This window comes from Haliotis rufescens, unplaced genomic scaffold, assembly GCF_023055435.1.
Source record: "Haliotis rufescens isolate VD_foot unplaced genomic scaffold, xgHalRufe1.0.p SCAF_5, whole genome shotgun sequence".
NCBI lineage: Eukaryota > Metazoa > Mollusca > Gastropoda > Lepetellida > Haliotidae > Haliotis > Haliotis rufescens.
The window spans coordinates 27,847,830-27,865,174 of record NW_025964223.1 but is presented as its reverse complement, the minus strand read 5'-3'; the positions used below and the strand labels follow the sequence as shown (position 1 = coordinate 27,865,174).

Here is a 17,345-nt window from a genome sequence, read left to right as displayed (position 1 = left end):
TGATTGTATAGTACCCAGACGGCATGGGAGAGTGCGCATATCAACCACTGGCTTCTCGGACCCACAATACAATAGTTGCAGGCTATCAGAATGTAGCTGCATTGCTGCTGAGTGCGCGTCAGACAATTAACAAAACAAACAAATTGTTTCATATGATATTACAATTGATACAGTCAACGAGAGTCTGCGGATCTGGGACAGCGATCAATAGCCAGCCGTCTATACAGCCTGGGCATCAGGAGAGCCTAACCAGACACCTATTCATGAGCAAGACTGTGTTATCATGTATTTCAGTCAGGCATATAAATGGGCAAACTTGGAATGTTCTGACAAACGCCTCTACATTTGCGAAAGATAGTAGGTACCTACGAATAAGCTTCTGACCCTGAAAGTTAAAGTGTTTGCGAGCTAATGTCTGGACCTAATGTATTAAGGTACATGTTTTATGTGTGAAAGCTATGCTAATAATCAAGAAATATGGTCCATCATTAATTATATTTTGGAACGAAACACTTATACTTTTGAAATATAGCATATAAAAGATGGACCATATTTCTGTATTATTATTATTATAATTATTATTATTATTATTATTATTCAGGAACTGTCTAAATAGACACCCATTGGGATGAGAAAGGAACTTAAGTTTTTAATAAAGGTTCCATTTCATCAACTTTACCTGTAACTGTTAGTACATACAAGAAGTTTGGTTTGTTTCAGGTCTGTCCGCCAATGAGTGGATGTTCGTGTTTGTTGATGCGTGTTTAGTCAGTCATTGCTGAAGAGTATCAACAGCAGTTCAACATTTTCCATGGGTATGTTCATGTTCATGTATCATGTCCTTGTTATAATATATAAAGTGTAACATTTCACCGGACAATACTTCTGGCAAAAATATGATCATGACCATCTTTCACAAATCTATCTGAGCCATGAACCGGACAGTACTGTCTGTCATTGGTGGCTATTTGTCCACGAAAAAGGGTTACCAAGAACCAGTAATCATTTAAAACCTTCAAAGATAGTTGTAAAATAGAATCATCAATTATTCATATATTTTATTTGAAGAGAATATTTCCAATCAGTCCCTAAAGTCCGTTGGATGTTTTGAACGGTGGTGCAGGAAGATCGTTGTCCCTGCCATATACAGCGCACGACCTCAAAGGACATGGACTCTCCCACCATAGGTAACGGACATCGGCAGGATGGAGGTTGTTGTTGCAGCCCGATGTCGACAACGTAACTGACGCTATGTCGTGACTTACTATAGGAGCAGCTATCCAGACGTCAAGGGATTGACAGGTCTTGTGCCCAGAACAGCATACCTTTGGCAATGGAACACGTGTAGCACAACCGACCCTAGGATTACTATTTAGGATCGTGGACGCATAACACTGAATGAACTAATCATGCAGGTGATAGCTTTCATGAATCTCAGTGAATTTGATATAAAATAAAAATTATTTTGTGAATGAGTCAATATTTGTAGTTCATAATACATAATACTTGATAAGAAATGTGTTCAACATACCTCGTAACCGTGGTTGTTCCTGACTTCAATCGGCGTCTTCCCATTACTGAACTCAATAGTGAGTGTCTCGGCCGCATTGTCAACTGTATATGAAGACGGGAAGGGTCCTTTATAATCTAGTCCTGTCTTGTGATAGGCTACTGCTAGGGCTGGTAGAATCAGACGGGAAGCCACGTCCTGCTTGAAGCGAGGGTGCACTCTATAAAGTATGACAAATTCCACAAAAGACACAGACCATATAATGTAGTTATTGTTTATCAAAAATGCTCTTTATATCAATGTGCTTGAAAACATAGGAGTGAAGAGGTAGGGACCAAGACCAGGGCCCTGTTCACAAAGCGATCGGAGCGCTAAGATGATCGTAACTCCCATACCTTAACATAGGCTTACGACAGTCGTAGCGCTACGATCGCTTTGTGGAAGGGGGCCCAGGGAGCGATTGACCACAGTCACACAAAACGGAAAGTCATGTCCCACGCTGTGACGATGCTTAAATACTGCTTAAAGGAAAACTAGTATCTGTCCAGTTGGCAGTCCAAATTTGATTCACGTTATTCAAAACCCTAAATGTTTGTCTGCAAGCTCAAATTTGATGAAGCATATCAATCAATTAGTTGACTCTCAGACAATGTCACAGTTGCACCCGTCTAGATATTGACGAAAAATAAATACAAGATCCTTGAGTATCGTTCTCACTTAACATATACTATACCCATTCATAAAGTTTTCATTATAGTATTTACCAATCTAAAGCTATGCTCGATGGAGAGTTACGTAACTGACAATAATATGTTGATAATCTTATTCTGAGTTTGGAAATTCGAACTTACGGCCCCCAAGGGGATGAAAAGTCAGGTAAGTCCAAGGATACAGCCATGAAGACATTCTTCATCTTCGGGTTAGGAACATATCCATAGTTAGCTGTCTGAGCCCAGCGGGTGTCCGGCCAACCGCCGCGATAGTTGCTGTCATTTCTGAAGGCAGCGAGCTGTCGACATGCACACAAAATCACTCCTCATGCTGAGAGTGCATACTCCACACAATATCACGTATATATTCACATATATAAACTATTTATAAATTAACATGGGATATCCTGTAACTACTCGATACCGCGTTGCAGTTGCTGTTTGAGGACTGTGTGTATATTTACATCACCTGTACATATCCAAACGGCAGGTCGGCGTCGGTTTCCCCCATTGACTGTTGGTGCCAGTGTTTTCTCCAGTCTTCGATCATCGTTGGGAAACTGCAGGCGTATCTACTCGCATGGCCGGCGTCATTTTCTCCTTGAATCAAAATAACAGTTCATATACCAACTTTAATGTTATCGCAATATTATGGACTTAGCGTCAAATCCGAGAAACCAAGAGGTCCTCACCTTGATACCAAAGAACACCATATATCGACAGGGGGAGAAGTGGGCTGATCATGGCATTCCACAATTCGAAGTTCTTTGGAGACCTGCAATAATCAGTTAATGATTTCGTACGGATTTAAAGTGGGAATCTGGTTAAAACGTTTCAGCCCATATTTAAATGAAAGTCAAATTGAAAACCATACTCTCGTTTTCCCTGGCTGCTACACTTGGCAACTGCTTCTGGAGAGGACCACCAGTCGATGCTAGTGCCCCACCAGTCCGACTCCACTAATCCAATAGGGTAGTTCAGGTGAGGGTGCATGCGTTCTCCAAACATGAAACATATTGCTGAAAATCCGTTCAGGTCCTCTGCAAAGAAAGTTGTAAGAATGTCTTCTTTGAGAGGCATTTAGAAGTTGGAGTACTAAGTAAGGATAAGATATATGGATGAACAACTTCTTTATTACGAATTAGGAACGACGTTTCGGCGTAGGTTCTAACACCGTTATCAAGCAAGGGATGTACAGAGTATGGTTGACAAGTATATATACAGGATAGGAGGCAGGGTTTATATATAGTTCAGTAGGTTTAAGATGCAGTTACACTGGAGTGGAGAAGCCTGTTATGTACACAGAAGGGTAAAACATATTGGCTGGTGAAGCCAGTAATATAAACAACAAAAGGATTATGACTGATTGAGGTCTTTGATGAGTTAGTGTTACGCTGGTTGTATGTAGTAGCCTTGGTCACAGTTGATTGATTGTTGGTGTCTTGATGTTGATGGCTTCTTGTAGTTTTCTGATTTTGAAGTCTTTGAGGTTGGTGGTGAGGGCTTTGACTTTGTCCCACTGAATGTTGTGGCTTGGGTTATCACGGTTATTGTCTGATGGAGCTGATTTACAGTCATTTTTGGAGACTGAAACTTGATGTTCTTTAATTCGGGTTTTGAGGGGCCTCGGTGGTTTGCTAATATAAACTTGTCCACAATTGCACGGAATGTGGTACACCGCTCCTGATGGTTATTGCTTGTGGCTGGATGGTGGTTTTCCTGTGGATTTAATTGCGTTCTGAATGTTGAGACTTCTTTTGAAAACTACATCAATGTTGGCCTGTTTCTTTTAGAGTCTCTGGATGTTGTGGCTAACTGTTCCAAAGTAGGGGAGGCTGATCAAAGAGTGCAGATTGTTGAAGGGGAGATTTGAGTTTTCTTGGTCATGTTCTGTATTGTCGGTTGTACGGGGTAGTGGTTGTACTGTAAGAACACCTGTTTGAGATGGCTAAGTTCAGTGGTAAGATGTTGCTTCGTAGAACAGATGTTGTCAGCTCGTCTTGTTAGGGTTGAGATGATTCCTTTTTTGACTTGGGGTGGATGATTGGAGGCATAGTGAACCTATTGATCTGTGTGAGTTGGTTTCCGGTAAACAGTGGTCTGGAGTTTGTTGTTGTGGCCTTTCTGTACAATTACATCAAGGAAGGGTAGTTGACGTTTGGCTTCTTCCTCCATGGTGAACTGCATTCGTGGGTTTTGGGAGTTCAGGTGGTCCAATAGGACTCTGGGGTCATTGTTGGGATATAGGATGACAAAGATGTCATCTACTTTGCGGAACCAGCAGAGGGGGTTATGGGGATGTTTCCAGGGCTTTTTCTTCTAGGAGGGTCATACATATCTCGGTGATCAAGGGTGATAGTGGGGATCCCATGGGTTTTTGGATAGAAGTTATCTCTTCAGGTGAAGTATGTTGAGCTGATACAGCAGTGTATGAGCCGGATGATGCTGTCAGTTGTCTAGGTGTCTAGGGATCGGTAGATTTCATTGATGTGGGTTCTGATGATATCAGTGGCCTCGTCTCAGGGTACATTAGTGAACAGGTTGACAACGTCATAGCTGATTAAGGTGCCTAGTTGGGGAAGTCGTGGATCTTCTTGCAGAATTCAGACGAGAGTGCCAAAAAGGACTTGGCATACTTCCCAAGAGGCGGGTTAAGTACTTGGCCGTGTTGTAGTGGACAGTGTCTCTGGAGCAGACTAGAAGACGGGCTTTGACGGTGTCTTTATGAATTGTATGTTTGTCCGGGGATAAGGTGAGGGGTGATGAGTTTTCTATGGAGGGTGGGGACGATTTCATTGTTTTCCTGAAGTTGGTTGAGAAGGGTAATGTGTTCTTTCTGTAGGCTGTTGGTGGGGTCTCTCTTGAGCTGTTTGTAAGGTGGATTGATCATTGATGATGTTGTCGGTTGAGGCATTGAGAAGGGTGGTATTCATGATGACAGTTGCCTTGCGTTTGTCTGCTGAGGCGATGATGATAGTGTTATCAGATTTTAGGTTATTCAGAATTTTCCTTTCGAAATGAGTGAGGTTTGGTTCTGGGGTTGGTCTTTGTTCAGGATGTTGGCAATCTGGTGTCGTAGGAAGTTGATATTACCTCCTGGGGCCAGTTGTTGTAAGCCCTTCTCGATGTTGGCTATGAATGCATCGTTGTTGGTCAGGATGCTGGTTGGTGAGAACTTCAGCCCTTTGGCCGGGACTGCAGTGTGTTGCTTTTTGAAATTCTTGCTGCTTAAGTTGATGACAGTCTTGCTGTGGTAGTTTTCAATGGCAATTTTCAATGGCTTCACCCTTTTGTTTATATTACAGGCTTCCCCGGCCAATATGTTTTACCCTTCTGTGTTCATAACAGGTTTCTCCACTCCAGTGTAACTGCATCTTAAACCTACTCAGCTGTATAAACACTGAGGTTTTAATAAAGAGGTTGTTCATCCATATATCTTATCCTTACTTACTTGTAAGAATGTCGTTCTCCCTAATCAAACGTACATGGTACTGGTCCGACTAAGATTCTTGGTTAGAATAGGTGCAATTAATGTGTGTCGTAAGATTAGATTCATTCAATATGAGAGCGGCGTTTAACAACAAACTAAAACATTATAGAGGTACATTGTAACCAACATACTACTAGGCATACATCCATGTGCTCAGAAATGCTACATTGTAATACCATATTCAGATCTCCTTATGTCGAATTCATTGAAAGCAGAAATAAAAGTATGACACAACCGTTGTGGATGTCTAAATCAAGTATACATTTTCTTCGCCTTGTTTGGAGTGTATATTAAGGAGGAAATAATGTTGTCCATGTATTTTAAATATGTCACATATTGCGACTGAGATGAGACATGATTACATTCATGTTAACATACGGACCTTACAATAGCGAGACAGCCCCACGACAGTCTAATAGGACACATGACACGGAAACGGAATACAATTAATAAGCACGCATATTGGGACACGGAACAGAGGCGTACCAGAGATGTGAAAGAATTATCTCCATGTTTACATCACTTTATGTTAATGACACCAACAAGGGTGGAATTTTGGTAATGCACAAATATTTTGAAGAGATCTGATCTATGTACTTGAATTCGGCGTTGTCCAAGGTATCTTGACCTTCTGTATATCCACGAGTGGTGTTGATGATGTCACATGCTCCGTCTTGAATAGGCGTATGTCAGTGAACTTTAAGCCACTCTGTATTTCATTTGTAGTATTCATAACCTACAAAAATATGATACTTCATATATGGTCCAATCATTACAGAATTACTATCTAACTTCATCGGAATTGGATTAACAAGCAAGCGGTATCCAGCAACTGATACTGGGTATTATTCCACGTCCCAGAAACAGAATATGAGGTAATATTACCAATGCTGTGTTAATTCAAACTGCATTCCTTTGAGTGTCAAATGACAATGTGAAACGTCGTCAGCACATGGTAGGACACACTTGCAAAGACTTCAGTATTGCAATACAGACGAGACACTACGAGCAGGCATTCTTTAACCAGGATATGGAACATGTTATATATGATACTTAAAATATGTCCATGAATATGTAGAAGTACAGTTACGTTATGCGTCATATCACCGAATACCTGATACATGTTAAACTCCATGTTACTCTGTCCGGAACAGACCCAGACATCACCAAACAACACATCATGGAGACTCTTGCTTCCTTCGCTCGATGTGACAGTCACGGCAAAGGGGCCTTTCTGGGTAACCGCTGATAGCTTGACCTTCCAGAATCCTTTCCCGTCCGATGCCTTTGTTACCTTGCCGGTTCCTTGGGCAACACCGTTACCAACTGTTACTGTTACAGTATCGCCTATCCTAGTTGCTCGTCCAGTAATGATGGCATGTTTGGGACCTCGCTGGAGAACCATATGGTCGCCATAGTAAGAAGAGAATGTAATATCCCCATTCACAACTGAAAAGTAAGCATGTTAACCAATCAATATTCCTCCGCGTTTAGTTTTGTATCCTGCACAGGCATTGTACATCATGTACCACCAATATGGAGAATCGAAACAACGCCGCCGTAATGGTCACATTTGAGTCAGTTTAGTTACGTTGTACTTATAAACTAAACTCACCAGACAGAATTAGAAACAAAGGTAATAATCCATTACGAGTCCTCATTGTAACGTCCAAAACGAGAGACCTATTTCACCAAGGTGTGACTTATCTCACTGAAAGCACATGTCGTTTTCCCTGATGCAAAAATGAAAATATGATAGCAACATAATCGGAAGAAAAATCAAGTACACTGTGCATGTTAGTGTCATAGCGTGCTATTAATTCAAAAGGCTAAACTATAATGTCGCCATTTATATTCTGAGTCAAATTAAAAACTTCACATTTTTAAATGACACTTCCGCCTCGAAATCTGTCAACTTCCTGTACACAACACTGGGCGTAACGTTCATGACATCGCCTCCACACCCTCGCCCTACCATCAGCAAATCGGAGATTAAATCGGGATTCAACACTGAAGACGACTTGATTCCAATTCATCTGAGTCCATCGTAAGTGTCGCTGTGCCCACAATTGACGTTGACGTCTGTGTAATTGAGTCAGAATCGGCCCGCAGTATGGCCGTCGTGCTTGAAGGTGAGCAGTTCTCAGACGGTTTCTAACAGTTTGCGCTCTCAGTCTACCCCTAAACACACGTGGTCGACCTGGCCGAGGGCGATCAGCGGTGGTACCCGTTTGCTGTAGACGCGTCTGTAAATCATAAACAGTCCGTCGACTACAACCCATCGTCCTTGCGACTTCAGCTACGGACGTTCCCGTCTGCAACATGCCGATGGCACGTTCACGTTGCACATTTGAAAGGCGTGGCATGACAAATGGCCGTAAAGACTTTTGTTTTCTTGTCTTTTTCTTTTTTTGTTAATGACTGCTAACAAGTATGACTGAAAACACGTGCGGTATTATGGCCACGTGACCAGTTGCACGTGAAAAACCACTTTTGCCACTATAGTGCTGTGCACATGATTTTGATCGATTCACCTGCACAAAAACGGGTGTTATCTGAAGACAATACGTGGTCATTACTGTTTAAATACACAATAAGGGCCCAGTTTTTAATAAGTTTTTAATTTGGTTCAGTAAATATTTACATTTAGTACTAACTACTAAATGACTTTATCGCGCGTATCCAAACCATGGGCTAATTACGTCTGTAACCCAATCACCCCCCGTAACTCAATCACCCCGGGCCACCACTCGGCACCGTGCCCGGGGAATAATCCCGCGCAAGCATCATCCCGCCTTTGTTAGTCGGTCATTCGCGAACAGCCCTTCCCCAAGTACACACGTGTGTCACTGTATCTAATCGCTTTTGCTTTGAATACCACCTATTTCAGCACTCGCCGTATCGCATTTATTCCGTTCTACTCCCGAACTTCACCCTCGGGACAATTTTACGCTGGTGGAATACCTCGACTCACCACCTCGACCTTCGTGATGCCTCCCAAGAGAAGAGCACCCGTCAACCACAAGCTTGTGAGGGGAGCCAAGCAGGCCAGGACAACCAGAAGACAAACCCCGGGAGTGCACATTATGCAGGAGGCAACAGCTGATGGTGAGTCTGCCAATTACGGAAATATCGAAGGGGGCAACAGAATTAACGTACAATCGGCGCAGTTTGTAAATGCCGCGCAGGCTGCCAACTCGGCTACCCAGGTAAACGAGCAACTGGAAAAAATACTCCAGTTGCAGGAACATTCAGCGCCCGGCCCGGTTAGCGCAAACCAACAGGTAAGGCTTGGTTTTAGTTCTCCCGCCATTTCGCCCAACATAGGGAGAATCCCCGATGCTTACAACGAGGTATTCATTTTCATCGTAGTGTCATAGCGACCGAATTGGGACAAAGACTAATTACCCTGCAGCCATGATGTGTATATGTCTAGAATCTAGAAATGGATTAGTAAACAATCGAAGCGCTTATGTTAATACCACTTCATTACCCATAAGACACGATGCAATAAATACATCAGCGAACGTTAGATTAACAAATGAATTGCACATGCCAAGCTAGATGTGTGTATATGAGAAATATATTTGCAGTTTATGTTAAAAAATTCATTTAATTGAACATCTGCCAGTTTTTAATACGAAGTTTTGAATAGAAGCTAATGTTTGGATTTGCTCTTCTTTACTCAAATGCGAATTTCTGCACAGCACTGTGTGTAAAAAATAACCTTGTTGGTAAAAATACATTTCATTTCGAAGAACTTAGTAGTTTGTACACACAAAAGTGTAAAGCATGCTCGGTATGATATCCACAGGAACAGGTTTTAGTATGCAACATGTCTATCATACTGATCTGCATTAAGATCGCTGCAGCCAAGCCTGATGCGAATCTGAATAAATTGACATGCTAATTGCCATTGTTAATCCAGAAGTATTGTACATGGACTGTCTGCCATCCTGAACGAGCCGTGCAACTTTGACATTGTTTATTTCCATAAATAACCACTCACAGTGGTACATGGACATAAATACAAGAAATAGATAACGGAGGCATTCACCAAATTGCATCCATCAATATGTTAGCGATCGTACACCTACATCAGTATGTCCTTACCTGAGAGTTGTGCGTCGGGGTGCATGGCAGTATAGAATGGCAGTCGTTAGTTAGTTACTTGAATGGCAGTCCGGGGGTCCTGTCGCTATATACTTGTCCAACATGAAATGACAGGTTTTAGGGTTTGTGATTTAGTTAGTGTGGGTGATTTTAAGAGTGTTTGTTGAATGGGTGATAATTACTGCTGACGCTATAGATGTAAACATTCATATAATGATGGCAGCAAAGGACAGCCGAAGAGACAATGGCGTTGCCACCACGAGACATGTGTATGGCTTTTACGAGACGGCTAAGGGTATAATTCACTATGTCTATAAATGTTATGTAATCAGTCCTGTAGCGAATCCCTTTCTGAGCAACAGACCGTGTCATTGCATGATTTATTGTGGGCACAACGGAATGGGACTGTAGGCACGTGTAGCTCTTAATCCCATATGAAAACACCAACTTTAGATTCGCGTGGTATCTCTGGTACCACATTCTTTTCTGTAACGCAGATGGCCTAGGTTATGATGATAGTTCGGATAACATTCGTAGAAAATATAGACTGAATGACACGACAGAGTGAGAGCCGATTGACGCCGCTTTAAACAGCATGCCGGTTAGCGAGGCCGACGGTGACGCGGCTTGGCCAGCCAATCACATCGCAGGATACGGGGATTCCCTTTCCTTCCATGCGGACGGAAAAGACGCGCACGTCAAACAAACGGTGAGGGAAAAAATCTGGCGTGGCGAGTATGTCGACCTCGGCACAATCCTACCAGACACCGAGGGAAGTCACGAGGACGGTACGATTACCATGGCGTACGACTCCTCAGGTTAGGTAATTTTTAAACCAATAAAGCAGCAACCAAAGCGCCTGTCCCTGGCAAGCTGGACTTCAGCTTTCCACATTTTCATGTGTATATATGTTAGTAGGCACTCCGAGGTCCGCACAACCCAGGGGTTGCTGTCCTACATGGAAACCATAAGAACGGCGGCACTTCGATTCGGGGGGATGCCTGGTCAACCTACGACCAACAATTCCGACACAGAATGTCAAGGGACCCCTCACGACGCTGGGACAACATCGACGGGGAGTTGTGGCTGAAGTCCATGGTAACACAGCCGGTACTACAACCAGAATCAGGCGGACGGGGCGCAATGACACGCGTACAGGGGGACATCGCCAGTCAGGTATGCTGGGATTTCAATAAATTTGGCTGTAACAGGGTCAACTGTAAGTACACTCACAAATGCGGTAAGTGTGGCAAACATTCCCATAGCTCTAGGACCTGCTTTCGAGGGAATGGGGTCCAACCGACCCCATACAAGCCCAATCAGCCTTCTGCCTAACAGAAAACCAGCCGTCAAGGCAGGTAAATTCAATGGCCCCTTCCCCCGTGGATCTCAATGAAATGGCACCCTGGTTACGCCAATATGCTAGGGTCAATTACAGAGATGCAAACTATTTATGGGTAGGTTTTAGCTCTGGCTTTAAGCTCGAGTTCCAGGGAAGCCGCACGGGTCGCCTGGCACGAAACTTGCGATCAGCCACGCACCAAGACACGGCAGGCTACGTGAAACAAAACTACAAAACGAAGTCGACCTTGGCAGGATGGCGGGCCCCTTCAAGGACACCCCCCCCCCTAGACAACCTCCAAGTATCCCCAATAGGCCTGGTGCCCAAGAAGCAGCCAGGATATGGTCAGCACCTGGGTAAGCATGCGGAGGAATTCCGTCTAATTCACCATCTATCGTATCCAAGGGGTAAATCTATAAATGACTTCATAGACACAGAGGCCTGCTCCGTTGCGTACGCCAGATTTGATGAAGCTACCCATATGGTTCAACGACTGGAAAAGGGAGAACTACTAGCAAAATTCGACATTCAGTCGGCCTTTAGAATTATACCAGTCCACCCATCCGATTTCGAGCTGCTAGGCATCAGATTCGAAGGTGAGTTCTATTTCGATAAATGCCTACCATTTGGCTGCTCCATATCTTGCGCCATATTTGAAACGTTTAGTACCTTCATGCAATGGTGCATGCAATCGCATCTTCCAACGTGTCCGATTATGCATTACCTGGATGACTTCCTAACGGGGGGCACAGCAGGCACCAGCCACTGCTCAGACAACCTCAACGGATGCGCGAATACACTAGAACAGCTTGGGGTTCCTACTGCGCACGACAAGACGGTGGGCCCCACAACCAAACTGACATTCCTAGGGCTGGAAATCGACACCATTGCAATGCAGATCAGAATCCCAGAGTCCAAGATCAAGGAGGCAACAAGGGAAATCCATGACATCCTGTCAACAGGTAACATCAAGGTCACAAAAAGGGCCCTTCAGTCCCTCATAGGCAAGCTTAACTTTATGTGCAGGGCTATACCAATGGCAAGGGCATTCAGCCGCAGGCTAACCGATCTGCTTAGCAAAGGTAAGCAACCATTTCACCACATTAGGATTACCAGCTGGGTCAAGGAAGACCTACAAATGTGGTTAACATTTCGTACGAGTTATAAAGGCATTTCAGTGTTTCAGGACCAACTATGGGTGGACAGCGATTTCCTCCAGCTGTTTTCAGACGCAGCGGGTGGCGCCAGCTTCGGGGCCTACATGCAGGGCAAATGGTTTAACGGCGCATGGCCACCCCAGTGGGTGATGGATGGAACTACACGGGACTTGACGCTACCTTGACATGGTGGCATCAATCCTTCGGAAATACAACCCCAGCTTCCTGACACCAAGATCATCGTATCCTCAATGCTGCACAGGCGCTACTGGCACGATGCCAGGGACCCACTAAAGATCGAGGGGATGCGGAAGAATATCAACCGTCGACTGGCCAACCGAGTCAAAGAGCTCGGCGGTACAATGGTGCCACATCCCCAGATCCTGGCATCAGACAAGACATGGTACGCCTGGGAGGGCGTCCACCTCAGTGACAAAGGACTGTGTGTGTTTACGGACAATTTATTGCATGCCCTGGCGCTTGTTATCTCCACAGGTTTGTGTTTCCTTTCAGTACATAGGCAAGCGGGGCAACAATGGTATCCCCGCGTATTGAGTGGCCGAGGGTGTGGGGTAGCACTCTGGTGCTTTGTGGCGGGGTTCTTGTGGGCTACACTGCTAGTAACAAATTAACTTGCTTCCAAATTAATACTCGTGCTTAAGGCTACCTGCTTTTCAGCGGGAACCTTTCCGGGGTTACCTGCTTCTCAGTGGGAACCTTGTCTTTCCCGACTTTTCAGCCGGGGAATCGTAAAATAACATACGTTGGGGCAAACAATTGCCACGTATATGGGCCCGGCGGCGGAAGTCGTCTTGTCAAGCGGTAGCTGACAGTTGGGTCCGCGGCGTGGGAGCCGCACAATGGTTTTGCTAATGGGGCCGGGCAGTGGGATCTGCTTTGGCCGGCTACCTGGGGCCGGGCAGCGGTAGTCTGACTTAGGCCAGCAGCGTGGAGCTGCTTTTGGCAGCGTGGGAGTTGCCAAGCAATGGTAGCGGTTAAATATGCTACCGTGGGGGCCGGACAGCGGAAGCAGTCTCAGGCCAGCAGCGCTAGCTGCAATCGCCGTTGGCCACGCGCGTGGCCATGGCAACGGTAGCATTTTGGTGCTACGTTCACCTTGGTTCAGATTGGGGTTGAAAGAGAGACAGTCTTAAATTACCTACTGTTCACTGTACTCAACCAAGGCAAATTTAAACATATTTGTATATGTTATTAATTGATTTCAGGAAAACGATCAGACGATTTTATGAATCTCTGTTCATTGATTGTCGAAAATGATACTTTTCGTCAGTTATGTTGCTTCTTATTCGGAAGTTCTGATTGGACTGGGTGTCATATGCTCCATGATGATTGTGGGGGCCGTCTGAATTCGGTGAAATGGCGTAGTCATCACAACCTTGTGCCTTGTCTGATCGTTGGTCATTGACCATGGTATCAACCACTGATTCGATTACTTGCGGGTACAGGTCAAAACGGCCAAAACACGTAACGGCCATGGATGTCAAAGTCAAAACGGACAATGAAAAATGTCAAAACGACAAGTGAAAACTTAAAACGGACAGTTAAAAGGCAAAATTCAAGCAGTGTATATAACATTGTATTTAATGACATAACAAGAACAATATTCATCTGTTTCCACCACAGTGACCACCACACTGTTGTATACATTGCACTTCAATGGCCCATACATTTTCGCGCATATTTTCAGCAACTCAGAGGGTCTGATATCTACTTCTTTGTATAGGTTCAAGGGGGGTAAAGATTTCCTTTTTTTTAGTCGAGGTCTTCTTCACAGTTCACACTACGGGCTTCATATTGGTGAGTGGGGAGTATCTCACTGCGCTTTCTTAGATTTTGTAACCACTTCATCTTCATTGTAGTCGTCTCTTACTACACCCGTTCACCCGGGGTAGAATAGGTCTTCACCAACCCATGCTTAACGTAAAAGGCGACTATGCTTGTCGTAAGAGGCGACTAACGGGATCGGGTGGTCAGGCTCGCTGACAGGATGCAAGTCATTGTATCCTAATTGCGTAGATCGATGCTAATGATGTCAATCACTAAATTGTCTGGTCCAGACTCGATTAATTACAGACCGCCATCATATAGCTGAAATATTGCTGAGTGCGGTGTTAAACAACAAACAAACAAATACTACACCCGCCTGGCCCATTCTACCCCAAACCACTCAGGTATTCATTGTTGCATACATTACAGCTGACCGAGTGTTCTGTGAAAAAGACATAGCAGGGGGTACGTATTGTTTTAAGATAACTTGCATGTTCAGCTATGTTCAATATGGCAGTCAAATTGGCGTATGCAGGATATGGTATGATAAGTTTTCAGCTCACACTGTCCATTGTTTAATTCATATTTTTTTTCAAAAACGTTATTACTGATAGTTGAAACACATTTGAGAGCAGGTGGAGTCAGTTTTCTGATGGCATCAGTCATTTTATTGCATGTATGCATTATATATTCATCGTATATTCAACATGAGAGTAAAGCCCTTTATTGATTCCGGGGTAGTGATATCTACAATGGGCGACTAAAATCCGTCGTATTTCTTAAACGGTGGTGCAGGCAGATCGTTGTCCCTGCCATACACTGCGCATGACCTTAGAGGACACGGGGTCTCATACCATAGATAACGGACACCTGCGGGGTGGCTGTTACCGCACCCCGACGTTGACAACGTAACTGACGCCGTATGGTGACTCACGATAGGAGCTTCTTCCCAATGATCATAGGACTGACAGCTCTTGTGGCCGTAACAGCAAACCTTTCACATTTATTATTATGTAGATCATACAAGTCTGCAATCTGTTGAAAAGTCATACATAAATTGTCAGGTAACGAGCGCATGGTTAAACACGAGACCAACATATATTATGAACAAAAAAGGGAAAGACCATACATATTGTTGGGGATATTGTTATTTTAGTAAAGACTAAGCACACAATTTCATTAATATATCCCAAAAAATATTCAGGATCTTTAACCCTTTATTGTACATGAGTAGCCTTCTGAGTTAGGCATGCTAATATTCTATTGTATAAACTATCTTCAGGGTTGATTTGTATTGCAAAAATTACTTAATTTACTCGGCGGTCAAATATGCTTAATTGACATGTCTTATCTGAGGTCATCAGCGAGTCATTGTTTGTTGTTCTCCAAATCAACTTCACATGTACACAGTGTACCTCATAACCATGGTTGTTCCTGACTTCAATCGGCGTCTTCCCATTGTTGAACTCAATAGTGAGTGTCTCGGCCGCATTGTCAACTGTATATGAAGACGGGAAGGGTCCTTCATAATCTAGTCCTGTCTTGTGATAGGCTACTGCTAGGGCTGGCAGAATCAGACGGGAGGCAATGTCCTGCTTGAAGCGAGGATGCACACTGCCAAGTTCAACAAATACCAGTTGTTAGCAAACAGTGGAATCTTGACGTCATCTACATGTGCTACCATACCACATCTTCAAGGTTCTTCAATGCATCTAATATGGCAGTCTGTACATCATTAACACGCCATCTCACAAACACTATCTGTATTTAGTGTTTATTTATAATACTTTTCTTACACTGGACCGGGCAAATGTGGAGGCCTGAATCGTATGCCTAAACGGACAGAAAAGGTCAGAATTCGCCTCAACATAACCACAGAGGGCGTCTGACGTCAACAGACATTCTGCGCGCATGTACACGAATAGGAGTATCCTGTGTATCTCCTGCCGAAGATGTGTTATAGACAAATGCAAGATCTCCTTCCTTCCATATGCTTAAATATCCTAAATGAAGCAAAATCAAACATTGACACAATACCATCGCCACAATTCTATTGCACGAATATGTCAAGGAGGCCATGAACAGGCCGTGTATGAGACACGCCACCGCGGGAACTGGTTGATAGACTCCCAACACATTCGTGATCGCTTTACAACAGTTACCACTAACGCCTATCTCATTCCTGAAATGGACCCGTGACAATCCGGGGTAGAATAGGTCTTCAGCAACCCATGCTTGCCATAAAAGGCGACTTTGCTTGCCGTAAAAGGCGACTAACGGGATCGGGTGGTCAGGCTCGCTGACTTGGTTGATGCATTTCATCGTATCCAAATTACGTGGATCGATGCTCATAACGTCAATCACTGGATTGTCCAGACTTGATTATTTACAGACCGCCGTTATACTGCTGAGTGCGGCGTTGAAAAACAAACAAACAAACATTCCTGAAATGCGACGGATCTCCGATTAAATCGTGCTTAATCCAATGAGGAAATCTTGTATTCGTGTTCGACATCCTCTCCAACGAAATATCCTGATGCCTCGGGCACATCTAAAGTGAATTAATCGACATCCTGTTAAGTCATTGCTGGGGAGGAGGAAAGTCCTGTTTAGTGGTGAGCTACGAAGGGCAGATGGTAGGAAAAAGGATGTAACAAACACCCAACCTGTCGTTGGGCCTCTGTTGTACATCGTGGCGAGAACTGTTGCTGGTGAGATATGACCTGGATGTGTAGTCGGTGCACACATTGTCGTTACGGTTTAGTTACACATGATTGCATTCAATTATCTTAGTCGGCCTTTCGATGTCATGTTTCGTTTTTTAAGAGTAAATATGCTGATGTTTAGAAATAATTTTGTTCTCTCAAGTTGGTTTGTTCAGACATTTAGACAGGTTTGATTAAACATGTTCTCTTCAATTATCAATCCGGATGTATATATGAACTCACGGGGTATAAGGCGATTCGAAGTCCGGCAGGTCCACAGCTGTAGCCATAAAGACATTCTTCTGTTTAGGATTCGGAGCATACCCATAGTTCGCCGTCTGAGCCCAGCGGAGATCCGGTATACCACCTCGGAAATGACTGTTATTTCTATATCCAGCAAGCTGTCAGGGAATTGTCACACTGTCTCATTCAGCGAAAGAATAACGCAACTGTTTATCAAAACACTTCCGAATTAGTTAGTGAACATATACCTGAGCTATTAAGAGTGATGGTATTTGTAGCTGAGGCTT

General features: G+C 43.9%; 3 protein-coding genes and 1 long non-coding RNA gene across 6 annotated transcripts; 2 read left to right on the top strand and 2 right to left on the bottom strand.

Moving 5' to 3' along the window:
- The first annotated feature begins 171 nt into the window (after positions 1 to 171).
- On the top strand, positions 172 to 1,198 carry LOC124110306. The gene is made up of 2 exons (XR_006857246.2): positions 172 to 815; positions 1,069 to 1,198. It is a non-coding gene; the product is annotated as an uncharacterized LOC124110306 (long non-coding RNA).
- Positions 1,044 to 7,450, bottom strand: LOC124110298 (sialate O-acetylesterase-like). The gene is made up of 9 exons (XM_046469549.2): positions 7,326 to 7,450; positions 6,825 to 7,159; positions 6,308 to 6,446; positions 3,095 to 3,260; positions 2,913 to 2,995; positions 2,690 to 2,820; positions 2,362 to 2,519; positions 1,532 to 1,730; positions 1,044 to 1,325 (listed from the first exon to the last, which is right to left on the bottom strand). The coding sequence occupies exons 1-9, from the start codon at positions 7,369 to 7,371 to the stop codon at positions 1,089 to 1,091; spliced, it is 1,494 nt and encodes a 497-aa protein (XP_046325505.2). The 5' UTR covers positions 7,372 to 7,450; the 3' UTR covers positions 1,044 to 1,088.
- Positions 7,451 to 8,350: 900 nt separating this feature from the next.
- LOC125373157 lies at positions 8,351 to 12,872 on the top strand. Of its 3 annotated transcripts, XM_048384063.1 has the most exons (3): positions 8,351 to 9,063; positions 10,434 to 10,641; positions 10,739 to 12,872. In XM_048384063.1, exon 3 carries the CDS (start codon positions 11,191 to 11,193, stop codon positions 12,505 to 12,507), a length of 1,317 nt encoding a protein of 438 aa, XP_048240020.1. In that variant the 5' UTR covers positions 8,351 to 9,063; positions 10,434 to 10,641; positions 10,739 to 11,190; the 3' UTR covers positions 12,508 to 12,872. The 3 variants fall into 3 exon arrangements, with proteins under 3 accessions (XP_048240020.1, XP_048240021.1, XP_048240019.1); XM_048384064.1 differs by lacking the exon at positions 10,434 to 10,641 and having other exon boundaries at positions 8,351 to 8,818; XM_048384062.1 differs by having other exon boundaries at positions 10,434 to 12,872.
- Positions 12,873 to 14,760: 1,888 nt separating this feature from the next.
- On the bottom strand, positions 14,761 to 17,342 carry LOC124112268 (sialate O-acetylesterase-like). The gene is made up of 3 exons (XM_048384419.1): positions 17,059 to 17,342; positions 15,526 to 15,724; positions 14,761 to 15,104 (listed from the first exon to the last, which is right to left on the bottom strand). Exons 1-3 carry the CDS (start codon positions 17,103 to 17,105, stop codon positions 14,871 to 14,873), a joined length of 480 nt encoding a protein of 159 aa, XP_048240376.1. The 5' UTR covers positions 17,106 to 17,342; the 3' UTR covers positions 14,761 to 14,870.
- Between the last annotated feature and the right edge of the window lie 3 nt (positions 17,343 to 17,345).

Coding starts and splice junctions, on each gene's coding strand:
- LOC124112268 (XM_048384419.1), bottom strand. CDS start 17,105: ATGGCTACAGCTGTGGACCTGCCGGACTTCGAATCGCCTTATACCCC. Junction 15,725..17,058: donor TTCGAATCGCCTTATACCCC/GTGAGTTCATAT, acceptor TGAACTTGGCAG/TGTGCATCCTCGCTTCAAGC. Junction 15,105..15,525: donor GGAACAACCATGGTTATGAG/GTACACTGTGTA, acceptor TAAATGTGAAAG/GTTTGCTGTTACGGCCACAA.
- LOC125373157 (XM_048384064.1), top strand. CDS start 11,191: ATGGCCCCTTCCCCCGTGGATCTCAATGAAATGGCACCCTGGTTACGC.
- LOC124110298 (XM_046469549.2), bottom strand. CDS start 7,371: ATGAGGACTCGTAATGGATTATTACCTTTGTTTCTAATTCTGTCTG. Junction 2,996..3,094: donor AGCAGCCAGGGAAAACGAGA/GTATGGTTTTCA, acceptor TGATTATTGCAG/GTCTCCAAAGAACTTCGAAT. Junction 2,520..2,689: donor TGCCGTTTGGATATGTACAG/GTGATGTAAATA, acceptor GCATGTCGACAG/CTCGCTGCCTTCAGAAATGA.